The sequence below is a fragment of the Elephas maximus genome, chromosome 10 (genome assembly GCF_024166365.1).
Source record: "Elephas maximus indicus isolate mEleMax1 chromosome 10, mEleMax1 primary haplotype, whole genome shotgun sequence".
Taxonomy (NCBI): domain Eukaryota; kingdom Metazoa; phylum Chordata; class Mammalia; order Proboscidea; family Elephantidae; genus Elephas; species Elephas maximus.
In genome coordinates, this window is record NC_064828.1 from 118,252,040 (window position 1) to 118,271,636 (window position 19,597).

Here is a 19,597-nt window from a genome sequence, read left to right on the forward strand (position 1 = left end):
GCTGGCTGTAGGTGGAGTTGTGTCTGCCCCGGTGAGCGTTTACTGACCATTTACTGCACGCTCAGTGTCATATCAGGGAGGGAGTACCCCAGAGAGCCACAGTGACATTTGTGTAAGAGTACCTAAAAGAGGTACTGTAGCTGCTAAATATTGCCCGAGTTAAATCCTTATAAATGATGTTTTACAGTTTAGGTTTGTTATCTTTCTGTTACGTGTTTATGAGAATTCAAATTTGATACATGTTTATATATTTCATTAATTGATCTTTTTTGAAGTGTTTAAATATTGACAATTCATGGTGAGGCAAAAAGCACATTCAGGCTTTATATATTGATAAGCATTTCTTGAATCTAATGAAAAAGCTTAGCATCTCTTTATGACCAAGACTTTAAAACTATGATTTTCTGGTTGTAAAGATTTTTCATGCTTATTGTAAGAAATTTGGAAGATATGGGAAAAAATAAATAAAATTACTCATCCTGCCAGCACCCACAGGCAGTCGCTGTAATGGAAAGGAGAATTTTGGAAGAAAAAAACTTTTCATATTATATTTTTGAGTTGCTGTTGGTCAATGTCATTGTACATTTTACTTATAATTTTGATATATTTAGATGAAGAGGATAAAGTCAACATGAATTGGTAGGACCTTCTTTGAAAAAAAATGCATCTTAATTTAAAGGTTAGTTTTTAGTAATAAAAAAAAAATTTTTTTTTTCCTTCTCCACTTTTTCTCTTTCTTAGGTCTGGGTGAAATAAACTACATGCATGAACTTCTCACAAACATGGTTCACAAAAGGTGTGTTTAAAGTGATACTGCTATATTTTTACTTGTAAACCGCTGCATTGTCTCCGCCTTAAGTAATTTTAATTACTTCAATGAAGAGTTATTCACTCTTGTAAGTCTCTCGTGTTTGTCTACCCTTTGTAGATATTTAATTTTAGGAATTTTTTTTTTTAGATTACAGGTCTATCCACTTCATTCAAGTGTGACTTTAGAGGAGCAGAATAATGTATTTTTAAGTCCAGTCCCTGGGTACCGAAAGGTAGGAAAATGGGGAAGACAAGTTCTAAGCAGTTCAGGTAAATTTTCCTTAAGGATTCTGCTAATGAACAATGAACTTTCTGTTTCTTCCTGTAGTACGCTGTGTAGCTCGTGGTTAGCTACCTAAGCAAATACTAAACTGGGTATGTTACTTAAGTTTGTCTTTAATTATAAGAAAATTGGCTGACCAGCTCAAGTTTTTCATTTCCTTAACTCTAGGGAGTTGTTGCTGGTGGGTTTCAGTGCCTTTCACTGCCTGGTGTACCGCACGCTTTGGGCCCGTTCTTGTGTCTCTGGGACTTCTTGGGGCAACTTTGGTTAGAATCCATATTCTTGGTCCTGATTTGGGAGGATTTCTTTCATCTCAGAGAATGTCGTGTCACCACCTGCTAGAGCTGCTTGAGATTACCAAAAAAGCCCTGGACTGGCAGCCATGCCCCTTGACCTCTCTGAGAGCAGCCTGGCGGAGTGGGAAACCAGGGCGGCTCTGCGTCAGGGGCTTTTGGTGGCCTCCCGAGAGGAGTTCTGTCAGGGAGAGGATGTAATTTCTGTGTTTAGGTGTGGAGGTTAAGAGCATACACTTGGAAATTGGACAGGACTTCGGTTTTGAATCTTGTCACTGTCACCTATAGTTGTGACTTTGGGCAGATCACTTCTCTAAGACTTAACGTATCAGTTTGAAAGTAGTTGCTAGGAGGGGTAATTAAAATGACAGGTCTCTCGGCACGGAAACTGTAGTACTTAACAGGGCCTGGCACATGCAGACGTCTGGTACCGGTGTGGTGGAACTGCTGCAGATAGAAGCTTATATTTATTGGGTACCTGGTTTGTGCCAGGAGCAGTTCTCAGCTTCCTGTGTTTATTAATGCTTATGATCTTCACAAACGAAAAAACATGAGGTGCAGAGAGTAAGTGAGTAACCTGCCCAAGGCTCCGCAGTAGTAGGGAGCAGAGCTGGGGCTCAGAGCAAGCTGGCTTTGGAGCCCTTGCTCTGCAGCCCTCCTCCTCTTCCTCCAGCTTTCATTGTTCCTCCTCCTCCTAGTCCTAATCCCATTCCCCCACCCCTGCCAATTCTGACTTGTATAAAATAGAAAAATGGTTAATTTCAAAATCTGAGTAAGTATTTACCTTAAGAAGTTCTAAAATAATTTTTTAGTTCAAGAGTTTTGTGAACTTTTGCTAATGCTATCTAGAACGTAATAAGAATGTCAGATTATTTTCTTTGACTTTTGATAGATTATTCTGTCCACCAACATTGCAGAGAGTTCCTTAACAGTCCCACACGTCAAATACGGTGAGAGCCACCTCTTTTTCTTCATCATGACATAAGCATAGTATTTACAGGCTTATTTGCCCCTCATGAATTGTCCTTCCTCCCTTCCTTTCTTTGAAAGAACGAAGAATTGTTCTTTCCTCCCCACCCCCTCCCTGTTTGTTGTTGTTAGGTGCCATCGAGTTGGGTTCGGACTCGTAGTGACCCTATGCTTGGGAAGAGAGAATTTAGGAAAGTGAGCTCACACAGCTCCGTCTTTTAGTTCCCCACTTCCTCATCACTTGGGCAGCTTTTGGGGCGAGGTTGCTCTGAGGAGGTGTTGGTGACCTTGTGGGAAGTGGAGTTCTGTGACCAAGGGCAAGCAGGTGCCGGGGAGGAGCCCAGTCCTCTCTGCTGCTGGAGGTAGCTGTGCAGTAACCCAGTAGCCTGCATATGTGTTCTTAATTTACTGTTTCCTATTTGAAAGCCAGACATGGGCCATGTACTATTCTTGATGCTCGGATACAGTAAGACAATGTCCCTGTTCTCATAATGGCTACATTCCAGTGGGAGAGATAATTAGCACGTCAGAAACGTATCATTTCAGGTGGAAATAAATGTTGTGCAGGAAGTAAAGCAGGGAAAGGGGTTGTAGTTAGTGGGAAATGGTCTTTGGAGGAAGTGTGTTTGAGCAGAGGCCCACACTGACGTGCCGGGTGCACAGAGATGCGTTCAGGCAGGCATTGGCTTTTTCTGGGGAGCAGCCGGGTGGACGTAAGCTGGGCCACGGTGGACAAGAGGGCAGTGACAGGTGTGTTTTCCTGAGCTTTTGTCTCTGTGCCAGGGATGATATAGGTGCTGGGACAGAGCAGTAAACAGAACAGACAGAAGTCTTTCTTTTAATGCCATTGACATCCAGGAGAGGGTATGGCAAAGACAGACAGAGGATAAGGGAAATAAAAATCTGTAGTAAGTTAAAGGACCATGAGCCTAAGAAGAAGAATGAAGTAGGGAGGGTAGGGTGAGAGGGCACACGGGAGGACAAGGGAAATTGTGGATGAAGTGGCCAAGAGGGCTTCAGCCAGAGGGGAATGTTTGAGCCAGTCCTGAAAGGTGAAGGAGGGAAGGAGCCCGCCGGTACCCAGCAGGGAGAACATTTTGGGTGGAAGGAACAGAAGGGACAATGCCCCTAAGGCAAGGGCCCACCTAGGGTGGTCAGGAACTAGCAGGGAGGCTAGGTGGCTGGGGCGAGATGAGCAGGGGAGCAGGCAGCTAGAGGTGGGCGGGGCCGTCCCAGAGGAGCTCCTCACAGTTACAGCTCTTTACACCTGAGACACCCATCTTTAGCAAGAGGATTTGGCCAGAGACCAGTCCCCGTGTGTGCCCTCACTCTGGGGCTGCCTCTTTCCCTGCTTCATCACAGTGCTCTGTGGTTTATTTTGCCATTAGTTCTTGGGAGCATGATGCTTACTTTCCTTGTTTTAAATGACAGTTATAGATTTCTGTCTGACCAGAACTCTGGTTTGTGATGAAGATACGAATTACCAGAGTCTACGGCTGAGTTGGGCCTCTAAGACCAGCTGTGATCAGAGGAAAGGTAAGGTACCATCAGGGGCAGTGATGACACGACTGTTGGGTAGCACCTTCAGCTGTGTATCCATCTGTGTTTGTGTTTTTACTCTTAACTCCAGATGCTTTCTCTGTTGGAACCAGTTTTAATTTTAACAACGTCTCATGTGTTGTCAGATGCACCCCTTGGGTCCGTGTGTCCCTAGTCTCTGGCACCCTCAGTGACGGTCTGTACCCAGCAGGTGTGCCCATCAGTGCTGCGCACGATTGCCCCCAGCGAGCTTTTCTTGTTTTTGGTGGAGAGCTGTGGGAGCACAGGGGCCCCGTTCATCTGCGATGCTCCTCCCTCTGGCCTCTCTGCCAGCCTTGCTCTTTCTAGGGTTGGTCTCCTGAGCTGGCTGAGAGGCCCATGCAGTGCAGAACACACCCAGGATAGGTTGCTGTGCTCCCCCAGGTGGAGGGTACCTTTAGGGGGCAGGGCCGTGGTGGAGGCTTAGAAATCACTGGTGTTCTATTAAAGAACCTTTTCAGGAGGGGAGGTAAGGCACCACCCCAAGAATACCAGAAGTGCCTGTTGAATATTGGGTCATAAATCTATCCTATTAAAAAAGTAATAAAGGCAACATTATATAAATGTCTACCAGAGCCAGGCACTGCCCTGAGTGCTTTATATGTCATAAGTTGTCTAGTCCTTGTAGCAACCCTGCAAGCTGAGTGCACTCATGGGTCCATCAGGGATGTACTGTGGACAGGGAAGTAGCAAGCTGGCAGTTTCTCCAAGGAAGTGCGGGGCTGAGACCCGACCCAGGACCTCGACTGTTCCTGGGAGAGTTTGCCAGAGAAGGGTTAACAGGGTGATTAAGTAGCCATTAAAATATGGTCATAAAGAGTTTCTCAAAACTTTGGGAAAACCTTACATTTGAGTTATGTATTGTTATAAAAAAAAAAAAAAGAAATAATGCTAGGGGAAAAAAGGATATAAAATTGAATATATGTAATCACCCTCCTCTGTTTAACCTCCCTCTCCCCCGAAACCCAAAAAACCATGTGTCTTAGTCATCTAGTGCTGCTGTAACAGAAATACCACAAGTGGGTAACTTCAACAAAGAGAAGTTTATTTTCTCACAGTCTAGTAGGCTAGAAGTTCAAATTCAGGGTGTCAGCTCCAGGAAAAGGCTTCGGAGGAAGGTCCTTGTCATCAGTCTTCCCCTGGTCTAGGAGCTTCTCTGCGCAGGAACCCCAGGTCCAAAGGACGCGCTCTGCTCCCAGCACTGCTTTCTTGGTGGTATGAGGTCACCACTCATACCCTTTTCCTTTTAAGATAAAAGGTGGTGCAGGCCACACTCCAGGGAAACTTCCTTTACATTGGATCAGGGATGCCGCCTTAGTAAGGGCATTACAATTCCACCCTAATCCTCTTTAACATAAAATTACAACCAGAAAATGGAGGACAGCTGCACAATACTGGGAATCATGTCTAACCAAGTTGCTACATATTTTTGGGGGACACAATTCAATCCATGACACTATGCTTAAAAAAATGACTGGAAATAAATATACAAGATGTTAAAGGTGATTTATCTTTGGGTCAGTTTTAATTTAAGATTATTGGAGTTGTATCTTTTCTCTACCTTTTTGTTTGTACAAAATTTCTACAGTTAGATGTTTATTATAGAATTTTTCCCTTACAGGAAGTTGAAAAGTAGTGCTTAGAGTCCCGGGAGCCTTCCCTTCAGCTTCTCTTGGTGGTGGCGTCTTGACATCACTGTTGTTGTTGGGTGCTGTCAAGTCAGTTCTGACTCATAGTGACCCCACGTGACACAGCTGTTTATTGAACTGGTCTGGTAGAAGATAACAAGGGCCTTTTCTTAATTAACATTTAAAGTAGTAGTATTATTCTTAAGTAAGCACATCTTTATGTTAATATTGAAGTCATGAATGTCAAATGGTGCCTGCACTTCTCTCTCATTGAAGGCCGTGCCGGGCGAGTGTCTAAGGGGCACTGCTACAGGCTGGTGCACAAGGACTTCTGGGACAGCTCCATCCCTGACCACGTCATCCCCGAGATGCTGGTAACGCTTTCCTGTGTTATAGATAGAGCTCTACTGAGCAGTCTGAGGAGTGTGATACTAGGTCTTGTGCAGTTTGGGTTCCAGGGAAATTGTGACTTCTGACCGTCCACGTCCTTAATCACAGTATGAGCTTGCCGCTCACTAAGCCCCAGGTGCTGTGCAGGGACTGTGTGCAGTCTAGGTTTTGGCTGGGTGACAGGATTGTGCTTGAATGCTGCTGTTCCGTGCTTCTGCTGTGAGTGGTTATTGTGCAGCTGGCTCTTTTCTTTCTCTTCTTTCTCCTTTCTCTCCTCTCTTTCTCGCTCTCTTGTTTCTCTCTTCCTCTTTCTTTCTCTGTCTCACCTCTTTCTTTCCCTAGCCTCTTTCTCTTCCTTCTCATTCTCTCTCCCCATCTCTCTCTCTCATTCTCACTTCTCCCTTTCTCACCCTTCCTACTTCTCTTTCGCTGCTCTTCTCTCTCTAAAGCACTAGTTCTGTGAATAGGTTAATTGATTTAATTCTCTTGTGAATTTGAACGTTTTTCTTTTCAGCGATGTCCGTTAGGAAGCACAATATTGAAAGTGAAATTACTTGACATGGGTGAGCCAAGAGCTTTGTTGGCGACTGCCCTCTCTCCACCGAGTCTGAGTGATATTGAACGTACCATCCTTCTCTTGAAGGAGGTAGGGCTCTCTAGTGTTTATGGGGTGTTGGGCAGAGCTAAGTTAATTATTTGTGGGTTGGGGACCTAAATTCTGAATGTGGATATCTTTAAGATGTGTTGAGTATTGTAAATAATCAGTATTTGTTTGAAAAGCCTGTGTAGTGGCTGACTGTTGATTCCAGGTTCTGTACTTGTTCTTTTTTTTTTTAATTTTATTTTGTTGTCGTCGTTGAGAATATACACAGCAAAACATATACCAATTCAGCAGCTTAGTGACACTGATGACATCCTTGGAGTCGTGTAATCCTTCTCACCCTCCTTTTCCGAGTTGTTCCTCCACCATTAACATAAATTCACTGCCCCCTAAGGTTGCTATCTAATCTTCCAAGTTGCTGTTGTCACTTTAATCCCATATAGATCTTAAAAGAGCATAGTGCTCAAGGCAGACATTTTTTACTAGCTGAGCTAAACTATTGTTTGATTTTAAGAAGATGTCAGGGGATATTTTTTGGTTTAAGATTTAAAGATTATCTCAGGGCAGTAGTTCCAGGAGTTCATTAGACCTTCATGACTCCAGAAAGTATGGAGTCCATGAGTATTTGAAATTCTGTTCTGTATTTCCCCCCTTTTGATCAGGATTCTTCTATGAAATCTTTGATCAAAATGTTTAGCAAGGGTAGCCAGGCACCATTCCGTTCTTCTGGTCTTGTGGTAGAGGAAACAGTTGTTCACGAAGGCAGTTAGCCACGTATTCCATATCCCCCTCCTATCCCTGACTCCGTCTTCCTTTGTTGCGCCAGGGGAATAGAGACCAATTGTGCCTTGGATGGCCGCCTGTAAACTGTTAAGACCCCAGGCACTATGCTGTGAACTAAGAGGTAGAACAGAAGCACTGAACATGTTACTAGACCAGATAACTGGGATGCCCCACGAAACCATGACCCTAAACATCCAAACTAAGAAACCGAATCCTGTGAGATTTTTGGTTGTACCTAAGCAGCCTCGGCAGCTTTTGGTCATTGTTGTAAATACATCTATCACACAGTGTTGACCAGTTCAACTTTTTACAACTGTGCAACTTACTGGCAGCAGTGACCGTAATCAGCTGTGCAACCCTACGCTTCGTCAGTGCGGTGTTTCCATTACTGCTAACCCTTTTTTCCCCTCTCCCTCCCACCCCTGGTAACCACTAATAAACTTGGCTCTCTATACATATGGCTTTTCTTATCTTTTTATGTAACTGAGGTCATACAATATTTGTCATTTTGTGATTGACTTACTTACTCAGCATAGTGTCTTCCAGCTCCATCCGTATTGTAGCATGTATCAAGACTTCAGAGGAGGAGCCCTGGTGGTGCAGTAGTGAAAGCACTCGGCTGCTAACCAAAAGGTGGGCGATTCAAACTCACCAGCCACTGCACAGGAGAAAGATGTGCCTGTCTTCTTCCTTAAAGATTTACAGTCTTGGAAACCGTATGGGGCAGTTCTACACTGTCCTGTGTGGTCCGTATGAGTCAGAATTTACTCGATGGCAGTGAGTGTGGTGGATTTGGGATTGAGACTTCATTTTTTCCTACTGGCTGAATAGCATTCTGCTGTATATATGTACCACATTTTGTTTATCATTCATCCGTTGATGGGCATTTAGGTTGTTCCCACCTTTTGGCTATTGTGAATAGTGCCGCAGTGAACACTGGTGTACAAGTCTCCATTTGAGTCTCTACTTTCCAGTCTTTTGGGTGTATACCTAGGGGTGGAATTGCTGGGTCATATGGTAGCTCTAATTTTAGTTTTTTAGGGAACCACTACACTGTTGTCCACAATGGCTGTACCATTTTGCATTCCAACCAGCATTGAGTAAGGGTTCCAATTCCCCACATTCTCGCTAACATTTATTGTTTTCCATTTTTTGATCTTAGCCATCCTGTTTTTGTTGTTGTTGTTAGGTGCTGTGAAGTTGGTTCCAATTCACAATGACCCTGTGTACAATAGAATGAAACACTGCCCCGTCCTGCGCCATCCTCACAATCGTTATGCTTGAGCTCATTGTTGCAGCCACTGTGTCAATCCATCTCATTGAGGACCTTCCTCTTTTTTGGTGAGCCTCTACTTCACCAAGCATGATGCCCAAAGTATGTGAGATGAAGTCTCGCCATTCTCGCTTCTAAGGAACATTCTGGTTGTACTTCTTCCAAGACACCTTTGTTCATTCTTTTGGCAGTCCATGGTATATTCAATATTCTTTGCCAGCACCATAATGCAAAGGCATCAGCTCTTCTTCGGTCTTCCTTATTGTCTAACTTGTGCATACTTGGCTCAGGTGCACCTTAGTCCTGAAAGTGACATCTTTGCTTTTTAACACTTTAAGGAGGTCTTTTGGAGCAGATTTGTCCAGTGTCGTACATTGTTTGATTTCTTGACTGCTGCTTCCATGGGCATTGATTGTGGATCCAAATAAAATGAAATCCTTGACAACTTCAATATTTTCTTCATTTATCATAATGTTGCTTATTGGTCCAGTTGTGAGGATTTTTGTTTTCCTTATGTTGAGGCGTAATCCACATTGAAGGCTATAGTCTTTGATCTTCATCAGTAAGTGCTTCAAGTCCTCTTCCCTTTCAGCAAACAAGGTTGTGTCATCTGCATATTGCAGGTCGTTAATGAGTCTTCCTCTAATCCTGATGCCCCGTTCTTCATATAGTCCAGCTTCTTGGATTATTTGCTCAGCATACAGATTGAATAGGTGTGGTGATAGCGTGCAACCCTGATGCACACCTTTCCTGACTTTAAACCATGCAGTGTCCTCCTCGTTCTGTTAAAGCAGCTGCCTCTTGGTCTGTGTACAGGTTCTGCATAAGCACAGTTAAGTGTTCTGGGATTCCCATTCTTCGCAGTGTTATCCATAATTTGTTACGATCCACACAGTCAAATGCCTTTGCATAGTTAATAAAACACAGGTACACATCTGTCTGGTATTCTCTGCTTTCAGCCAGGATCCGTCTGACATCAGCAATGATATCTCTGGTTCCACTTCCCCTTCTGAATCCAACTTGAGCTAATGGGAATGAACTGGTATCTCACTGTGGTTTTTATTTGTATCTCTCCAGTCCACGATGTGGTTTTGACTTGTACCTCTTCCAATCCATGATGGCTAACAACACTGAATGTCTTTGCATGTGTTTGCTGGCCATTTGAACGTCCTCTTTGTTGAAATGTCTATTGAAGTCCTTTGTACATTTTATGATTGGGTTATTTGTCTTTTGTTTAAGTTGTAGAAGTTTTATATTTATATTTTGGTTATTAGATTCTTGTCAGATATATATTTTATGAAGATATTCTTCCATTTGGTAGCTTGCCCTTTTACTTTATTGGTAGAGTCTTTTGATGAAGAAAAATTTTTAATTTTTATGGGGTTCCTTTTTTTTTTTTTTTGTCTTTTACTGTTTGTACTGTTACTAAATTAGATAATTTATTGTTAAAAGCTAGGCCTGACCGCATTGCCCCTGATTTTTCTTCTGAGAATTTTATGGTTTTGGTTTGCACATTTAGGTCCTTCTTAACCCATTTGGAATTTGTTTTTGTGTGGGGCAAGGCATGGATCCTGTTTCCTTTTTCCTGTATGTGAAATTCCAGTTTTCCCAGCATCGTTTATCGAAGACTCTTCTTTCCCCACTGAGTGGACTTAGCACCCTTGTCAAAAATTAGTTGACAATAGATGTGTGGGTTTATTTTTGGACTCTCAATTCTATTCCCTTGGTCTATGTGTCAGTTGTTATACTAGTACCAGGGTGTCTTGATTACTGTAGCTGTGTAGTATGTTTTAAAATCAGGAAGTGTGAGGCCTCCTACTTTGTTCTTTCAGCATTGTTCTAGCTATTTGAGGCCTCTTGCTATTCCATGTGAAGTTGAGGATTGATTTTTCTATTTCTATAAAGAAGGCTGTTGGAATTTTGATTGGGATGCATTACTCTCACTAAACCAAACCAAACCCACTGCCGTCGAGTTGATTCCGACTCATAGCGACCCTATAGGACAGAGTAGAACTGCCCCATAGAGTTTCCAAGGAGCGCCTGGTGAATTTGAACTGCCAGCCTCTTGGTTAGCAGCCGTAGCACTTAACCACCACGCCACCAGGGTTTCCTTACTCTCACTAGTGCCAGAGAAATTCACTTTGTTCCTGTAAGTAGATAACAAAGTGTCACCTGATAACCATTCGAATAAAATGACATTTTAAAACATGAATGTTAGATACCTACTGAAGTTTTATCCGCCAAAAGTTGCTTTTTATTTCTTGTGTTGGACTCCTGGTGCCCCCTCCGTTTAAAGCAGACGGGAGAGTATGAGTGAGCCAGTGTCTGCTAGTGGCACCTGCTTGTCTTCTGCAGGTCGGAGCACTGGCGGTCAGTGGTCAGAGAGAGGACGAGAACCCCCACGATGGTGAGCTGACCTTCCTGGGAAGAGTCTTAGCCCAGCTTCCTGTTAATCAACAACTTGGTAAACTCATCGTCCTTGGGCATGTGTTTGGCTGTCTAGATGAGTGTCTCATCATAGGTAAGTGTCAGAGCAGAGAGTTGCCAGGGGAAGTGCGCCTGGTGCCACTCTGACAGTCAAGTGTCCTCTGTGTTTTCTGTTGTTAGCGGCTGCGCTTTCTCTGAAGAATTTTTTCGCGATGCCTTTTAGACAGCATCTTGATGGATATAGGTATTTAATATTCATGTTTTAAAATGTCATTTTGTTCTAATGGTATCATGTGACACTTTTTCTTATCTATCTGCAGGAACAAAGTGAATTTCTCTGGTGATAGTAAAAGTGACTGCATTGCACTCGTTGAGGCATTTAAAGTAAGTTTTCTGTTGTGCAGCCTCCGAAAGCAGTGACCACAGATTGCTAGGCAGTTTTTGGGCCATAAATCTGTGAGGCAGAAAGAGACACTGTTTTCTCTGTCAAAAAGTAGTGTTGGGCTTATGGTTGTCCAACATTAAATAAACTGTGTTAGGGGACGTGGGTGGAGGTGGGAGTCGATTTTGTGAAGTTGACTGAAACATTAAATTTGTAAATTTTCTGTGGCCCTAATGTGTTGGAAATATATTATTTATGTACTTATTTTTAATAATTGAGTTAGCCACTACAGTATTTTGAAGCTGGGTCATTTGTGTTTAGGCTTGGCAGGCCTGCAGGCAGAGAGGAGAGCTGCGGCACCCCAAGGTTGGTTCCTGCTTCCTGTGTGTTCTCTGCAGGCGCTGAGTGACCAGATTCCCTGGGATTCTGGTCTTACCTCGACCTCACCCTGTGAGGCAGGATGGCAGGGGCTCCTGGTGGTTGTCAGAGAGTGGCCATCCGTGTGGGGGTGGGCTGGTACTTTGGCAGCATGCCTTGCACCCTTCGCCTTCCCTCTGTGCGCTCTTGGGTGGTAGCTCCCAGCCGCAGTTGGGGTGACTCCACATGGGGTTTCTCTTTCTAAAGCGTCAGCAGCCTCTTTGGCTCTAAGCGCTTAATACCTGTGGGTATTCGATGGAACACCTTGGTTCAAAATTAAGACCCTGAATCCTTTTCTCTGAGTATTTTCAGCTAAGCTTTAAATAGTGGACTTATAAGAAATATAACCCATTGGCCTCCATTTTATTTTTTTCTGAACAGGTTTTCATTGATGTTTGTAGTTTTATGGAAGTTTTTACAGAACTTATCTTTCTAAACTGACTGGGTTCAAAGGACTGTTGATAGGTCTGTGTGTTTAAATTGGCAGGGCCTAGCAGTATGTCTCTCTGCCAGTGACTGTGAGTTTCCTTTCAAAGCTACCTTTTAAGGAATCAGCCGTATTATTTTCCTCCTTGGTATGCATTCTGTCAGACGACTTTTCCAGAGATAAGCAAGGTGCATCTACCTTTAATTTAGGAGATAAGTGAGCTCATAAGCAGCAGCATTTCTGTGTAGGTTTGGGGTTGGGGGTTTTTGTTTCCCAGCTTCCATGTGGAAGTAGATGCCCCTGGGGAGGGAATAACACCAAGTCAACTTGAGTAAAGTGTCGTAGCCCACAGGTTTATATACATCATCAGACTTTTTAATTAGATAGATATATGTGTTATAGTAGCCAAACTAAATTCTAATTTGTTACAGTTATTATATTAATTATTTGGCTTTTATGTATTTAAAGGATGAACTTGACTGGGGACGGTTAAATTACATTCAGATCAAGAGAATCAGAGAGGTAAGCTGTAAATCCTTTAAATAAGTAAATGCAGACAAAGATGACCCCTCAAGTGTTTATTAGGTATCAGAGATACACAGAGAAGCAGCGAGTGTTCCGAGGAACACAACCTCTGTCCTCTTCCCGACTCTGGAGGAGTGCCGGTGTTTGACCTTTAGACAGGATACCTGCCTGGGATTCGGGAAGTACTCTTCCAGGTTTTAAGGAAGTTTTTTCCTTTCATACAGAGTTTAATAAGGAATGGACATATAATTTTGTCGATTTTGTTTTCAGTATGCGTAAAGACACTCACACAGCTGTTTCACTTTTAACCTGTTAATATAATTAAATACATTGCGGCTTCCCTAGTGTCAGTCCAGCCTTGTGTTCTTGGAATAAACCCCACCTGATTATATTTTCTTTCAAGACATTGCTGGATTCCACTGCCAGTGTTTCCTCTAGAACATTTACATTCGTATTGATGAGTGAACTTGGTTTGTGGTTTGTGTGTGTGTGCACACGAGTGTGCGTGCTGCTATCAGAGTTTGATGGTAAGGCCATGCCATCCTTGCGGGATGTTCTGTGCCCAGGAACAGTGTTAAACAACTGGAAACATCTGTTTCTCACAGATTTGGTAGAACTCACCGTGAAAGCACTTGGGACGTGGGCTTCTTTGAAAACTAGGTTTTATAAAATAACTTTTTCAATTTTTCTGATAGTTACGGATCCATTCTGGTTTCTAACTCTTTGGAGTCATTCTTCATGAGTTTTCTTTTTTTACTCAAGCGTCCACTTAATCTAGATTGTCAGTTGTGTTGGTATACAGTAATAAGTAATACTCTGGCATAATCCACTTTATGTAGGTTGTCAGGTGTGTTGGTATACGGTTATAAGTAATACTCTGACATAATCCACTTTAGGTTCTCAGGTGTGTTGGTATACAGTAATAAGTAATACTCTGACATAATCCACTTTATCTAGGTTGTCAGGTGTATTGGTATACAGTAATAAGTAATACTCTGACATAATCCACTTTATCTAGGTTGTCAGGTGTATTGGTATACAGTAATAAGTAATACTCTGACATAATCCACTTTATGTAGGTTGTCAGGTGTGTTGGTATACAGTAATAAGTAATACTCTGACATAATCCACTTTATCTAGGTTGTCAGGTGTATTGGTATACAGTAATAAGTAATACTCTGACATAATCCACTTTATGTAGGTTGTCAGGTGTGTTGGTATACGGTTGTAAGTAATACTCTGACATAATCCACTTTATCTAGGTTGTCAGGTGTGTTGGTATACAGTAATAAGTAATACTCTGACATAATCCACTTTATCTAGGTTGTCAGGTGTGTTGGTATACAGTAATAAGTAATACTCTGACATAATCCACTTTGTGTAGGTTGTCAGGTGTGTTGGTATACAGTAATAAGTAATACTCTGACATAATCCACTTTATGTAGGTTGTCAGGTGTGTTGGTATACGGTTGTAAGTAATACTCTGACATAATCCACTTTATGTAGGTTGTCAGGTGTGTTGGTATACGGTTGTAAGTAATACTCTGACATAATCCACTTTATGTAGGTTGTCAGGTGTGTTGGTATACGGTTGTAAGTAATACTCTGACATAATCCACTTTATGTAGGTTGTCAGGTGTGTTGGTATACGGTTGTAAGTAATACTCTGACATAATCCACTTTATGTAGGTTGTCAGGTGTGTTGGTATACAGTTGTAAGTAATACTCTGACATAATCCACTTTATGTAGGTTGTCAGGTGTGTTGGTATACAGTAATAAGTAATACTCTGACATAATCCACTTTATGTAGGTTGTCAGGTGTGTTGGTATACAGTTGTAAGTAATACTCTGACATAATCCACTTTGTGTAGGTTGTCAGGTGTGTTGGTATACAGTAATAAGTAATACTCTGGCATAATCCACTTTATGTAGGTTGTCAGGTGTGTTGGTATACGGTTGTAAGTAATACTCTGACATAATCCACTTTATGTAGGTTGTCAGGTGTGTTGGTATACGGTTGTAAGTAATACTCTGACATAATCCACTTTATGTAGGTTGTCAGGTGTGTTGGTATACAGTAGTAAGTAATACTCTGACATAATCTACTTGATGTAGGTTGTCAGGTGTGTTGGTATACGGTTGTAAGTAATACTCTGACATAATCCACTTTATGTAGGTTGTCAGGTGTGTTGGTATACAGTTGTAAGTAATACTCTGACATAATCTACTTTATGTAGGTTGTCAGGTGTGTTGGTATACAGTTGTAAGTAATACTCTGACATAATCCACTTTATGTAGGTTGTCAGGTGTGTTGGTATACAGTTGTAAGTAATACTCTGACATAATCAAACCTGCATGGGTGTTTACCTTTTCTCATTCTGGTTGTGTACTTGTGTCTGCTCCGTGTTTCTTGATTGGATTTGCAACATATTTTTGTTTTACTGTCTTTTGCAGAACTTACTCTTGGATTGATTTAGCAGTTTTACTGTGTACGTTTTTTCTGGGGGAGGGGAGAGGGTCATGGAGGGTTCTAATTGATGTTTGCTTTTCTGTAGTATTTTAATTCTTCTATTTCTCTTGGTTTATTTATTTATTTTTTAATCTTCCTGAGATGAATAGTTATTTCATTAATATTTTCAGTCTTCCTAGTTAACAAAAACATTAAAGCTATGAATTTGTTTTGTGAGCACAGCGTGGCCACATCCCTTGATTTGGAGGAGCAGGGACCCCCTTGTTACTGTTGTTGTAATACTTAGTCTTCATATTTTACAGTGCTGGTTTTCTCTTTGACATAAGAGTTTTTATAGAATAGTATTTGATAATTTCCAGGTAGAAAGAGATTTTTTTAATATCTCTTACTTTGTTGTTAATTTCTGATTTTATTGCACTGTGGTCAGAGAAAGCACCTTGTATAATTTTTAATTGGTTTTCGGCTAGAGAACCAATATGTGATTACAGTTGGTAATAGAGAAATGAAGGATTAATGTGGGAGCGCCCCCCTCCGCTCCCCAGGACTCGGGCTTTTCTCCCTGCTCGGGGCTCACAGTTTTCTATCCTTCCAGCTCACGTTCACATGCATGGCTTGTGTGGTTCCGTCTTTTTACTTGGGACCATGCGGGGCTGACTTAGTTTATGGTCAGTTCATGGGTGTTTGGAGTAGTGTATTCTCATGTGTTTGTACATTTAAAGTTTGATAGTTTTGTTACAACTGGACGTTGATTTTATTCATTCAGAGGGACTGTTGACCTGTTGGTCACTTAGCTCGTTCTGAGTCATCAGAGCGTTAAACTTTCCTGGTGGAGGTTTGGAAGGTGTTTAAAGAACGAAAAGGTTTTGGCCACCTGCTCTTCTGACACGCACGGGTGACTGCACCGATGCTCGCCTGGGTGGTGGTGGTCTGTTCATAAATGAGGATCATGCTGCCTGCAGTGTTGTATCCTGGTGTCTTCTCTTAGCACTTGATTTTGCCTCTTACCCATTAGTTTTACTTATTAATTTGTCTTTAATAAGGTGACTTTAATAGCTGTGATATCTCATCCCATAGATGTACTAAAACTTTCCCCTCTGTGCCCTTATCTTCTGTTTTGAATAACGTGGACTCTGAGCCATCAGAGTTGAACGTGTCTCCCTCAGGTGGCTGAACTGTATGAAGAACTGAAGACTCGGATCTCACAGTTCAACATGTACGTGGGCTCCCAGCGGCCCGCTGTGGACCACGAGTACATATATAAGCAGCGGTTCATCCTCCAGGTGTGACGGGATTCCTGGATTCCCTGTCCTGGTTCTCTCTCCTCCCTGGGACCTGTGGATGAGAAAGTGCTTACTCCCCCTTTTTGACACGGTCATGCCTCAAAGGAGATCTTAGGTCCAAAATGTTCATACTGTATTTGGGGACCAGGAAAAACTCTTGTCTTCATGGCTTAGGTTCCCATGTAATTGAGTGGATGGTTCTAATTTCCAGGGAGTGTTTCTGTCCAGTGCCAATGCTAGTGCTGCTTCAGGAGAGAGACCCTTTTGTTTTAACTCCTAAGAAACTGAAATGCTCTCAGTTGTACTTTGATTGTATGTAGCTGTTCCCTTGAATTATGATTTCAGCTTTGGAGGCCATAAACTCAGACTAGCAGCCTACGGTGTGGGACCTTCGGGGATTTTGTGAAGGACGTACGTTTAGAAAGGTGAATAGTGGCCTCTGTCTGGAGCTTTCAGAGGAGCAGGCACAGGTGTAGGCTGCTGGCCTAGAACTGAGCTCTAGGTGGATGCCTGCAAACTGGTTATGCTGGGAGTCAGAGTTGTTCTGGATGGAAAGTTGGCTCAGGGTTGGGGGATAGTTTCCTGTGGGCGTACTTCAAACAGGGTATTTTTTATTAGAGGAGGGACTTGCAGAGCATTTAAAAGAAGTGAATGTTGGGAACTAGCCTGCTGCCCTAGGTCCCAGCGTTCCAGCTGGGACTTTATCTAAAAATACGGAAAGTGCCTGACCCCATAGAAGCCAGCGTGTAGGGGAGGAGGTGGAGAGGATAGGCCAACCCTTTGTAACCCCCCAGTGTTTCCTCGAGCTCTTTCAAACAAAGACCACGTGTGAAGGATTTCTGTTATGGTTAAATAGCCAGAGTTGTGACTATCTGCATGATTGGTGAAAGGTCTAGTTTTTATATAAATTACACTCATCCTTGATATTTGTAGAAGTCATACCATTTGAGGATGAGATTAGTATATTGGTGAGAATAACTCATAAAAGAATACTTTTTTAAATTGCATTTTTAAAATTGTGGTGAAATATATATACCAAAACATTGGCTGTTTCAACCACTTTCAAGCATGTAATTCAGTGGCATTAATTGCATTCACCTTCTTGTCCAGCCATCACCATTATCCATTTTCAAATGTTTTTTATCCCCCTGAACAGAAACTCTTGGAAACCCTGGTGGCGTAGTGGTTAAGTGCTACAGCTGCTAACCAAAAGGTCGGCAGTTTGAATCTACCAGGCGCTCCTTGGAAACTCTACAGAGCAGTTCTCCTCTGTCCTATAGGGTCGCTATGAGTCGGAATCGACTCGATGGCAGTGGGTTCGGTTTGGTTTTTTTGAACAGAAACTCAGTGCCCCGTAAGTAATAACACCCAGCTGCACTCTTTCCCCAGTCCCCAGTGACCACTAGCAGACTTTGTCTCTATGCGTTTGCCTGTTGTAAGCTTTGCATATAAGTGGAGTCATACAGTATTAAAATAGTGCTTTTACTTCATGAAAATACATTTCTTTCCTAGGTTGTATTGGCAGGTGCTTTTTATCCAAATTATTTTACTTTTGGGCAGCCGGATGAGGAAATGGCCGTGAGGGAGTTGGCTGGCAATGACCCGAAGACAACAGTTGTGGTAGGTGGGGCAGACGGGGGTCTTCCTTAGAGGGCAGACTGGGCCACGGTAGGCGGAGTGGACAGGGGACCTTCTGTAGAGGGCAGACTGGGCCATGGTAGGTGGAGTGGACAGGGGACCTTCTGTAGAGGGTGGACTGGGCCATGATAGGCGGAGTGGACAGGGGATCTTCTATAGAGGGTAGACTGGGCCATGGTAGGCGGAGTGGACAGGGGTTCTTCTGTAGAGGGTGGACTGGGCCATGACAGGTGGAGTGGACAGGTGACCTTCTGTAGAGAGTGGACTGGGCCGTGATAGATAGAGTAGACAGGACACCTTCTGTAGAGGGTGGACTGGGCCATGATAGGTAGAGTAGATAGGAGACCTTCCATAGAGGATGGACTGGGCCATGTTAGGTAGAGTAGATAGGAGACCTTCTGTAGAGGGTGGTCTGGGCCATGTTAGGTAGAGTAGATAGGAGACCTTCCATAGAGGATGGACTGGGCTGTGGTTTTCAGACAGGGTGCTATTTCAGTGTGGCTGATTGCAAACATTTGACTTCTCTAGGTGTTTCTGGTTTAGTAGTATTAAATGGATTTTTCTTTGCAAGTGAATACTATGGATCATTTGACCTTTCTAGATACATCTACTTGCTCTTCATTCTCCTGCTTGGTTTTTTGCAGACTTGTTCTTAAAAGAAAGCCTTGAGAACTTATTTGTTCACGAGTAATGGCAAAAAAAAAAAAAATTTTTTTTTTTTTTTAATGGCAATTTGAGCATGTGTTGTTTTGAAGGATTTAGGGCACTTTTCCATAAGCTTAAGAACATCTCATTGATTAATGACTTCATTTCACACAAAGTAAAATGTTATTGGCTTGCAGCTTAGTGCTGTGGTTTATGCCCCTGATCCCTGGGCCTGTGTGCTCAACAGAACTACCTAAACTAAAAAAAAAAAAATTTTTTTTTTTTTTTACCTAGAGAGTGTCAATTTTACTTAGTTGTTTAACTTCAGATTTGAGCGTCCCATGCCACATAATACGAATTAGAATGTGGGGAGGCATGGGCTGGAAATCAGCATTTGAATAGTCTGTGCTTTGGGTGAGTCTCATGATGGGCACAGGCACTAGCCATGGGGGTGGCACTTGTGGGCCATTGTTTGAGCCCCGGCAGGACTGTGGTACACAAGCGGAATAAAGCATTTGGGAGCTGAACTTTTATTAGACTGCCTTGTTCTGATACTAGCCCACAGATACAGCCTAATAGAAATGAATGAAAAGCACTTGGCAAAGTTCCTGGCTATAGTAAGCATGCAGTCATTGTTAGGGTTCATTCCTGTGATTGTCACCACCACTGCTGCTACTATTACTGAGGAAATGAGCTCCCAAGGAGAGGGTCCTATAACAAGAGCGTCACAAATGGAGATCTTTGAAGAACACTGCAATGAACTGGTGCTTACGCTGG

General features: G+C 42.6%; 1 protein-coding gene across 2 annotated transcripts in view; it reads left to right on the forward strand.

Moving 5' to 3' along the window:
- The window catches only part of TDRD9 (tudor domain containing 9), a 147,788-nt gene that overhangs the window by 77,533 nt on the left and 50,658 nt on the right, over window positions 1–19,597 (forward strand). Inside the window, exons 10-22 of one of the 2 annotated variants that reach the window (XM_049897976.1) lie at window positions 742–796; window positions 959–1,043; window positions 2,279–2,336; window positions 3,787–3,891; window positions 5,838–5,935; window positions 6,466–6,597; window positions 10,964–11,129; window positions 11,216–11,279; window positions 11,356–11,419; window positions 11,739–11,783; window positions 12,730–12,783; window positions 16,421–16,537; window positions 18,050–18,157. In XM_049897976.1, coding sequence (XP_049753933.1) covers window positions 742–796; window positions 959–1,043; window positions 2,279–2,336; window positions 3,787–3,891; window positions 5,838–5,935; window positions 6,466–6,597; window positions 10,964–11,129; window positions 11,216–11,279; window positions 11,356–11,419; window positions 11,739–11,783; window positions 12,730–12,783; window positions 16,421–16,537; window positions 18,050–18,157 — 1,151 coding nt within the window. The remainder of the gene's footprint in view (window positions 1–741; window positions 797–958; window positions 1,044–2,278; window positions 2,337–3,786; window positions 3,892–5,837; window positions 5,936–6,465; window positions 6,598–10,963; window positions 11,130–11,215; window positions 11,280–11,355; window positions 11,420–11,738; window positions 11,784–12,729; window positions 12,784–16,420; window positions 16,538–18,049; window positions 18,158–19,597) is intronic. The other variant, XM_049897977.1, reaches the window with a different exon arrangement.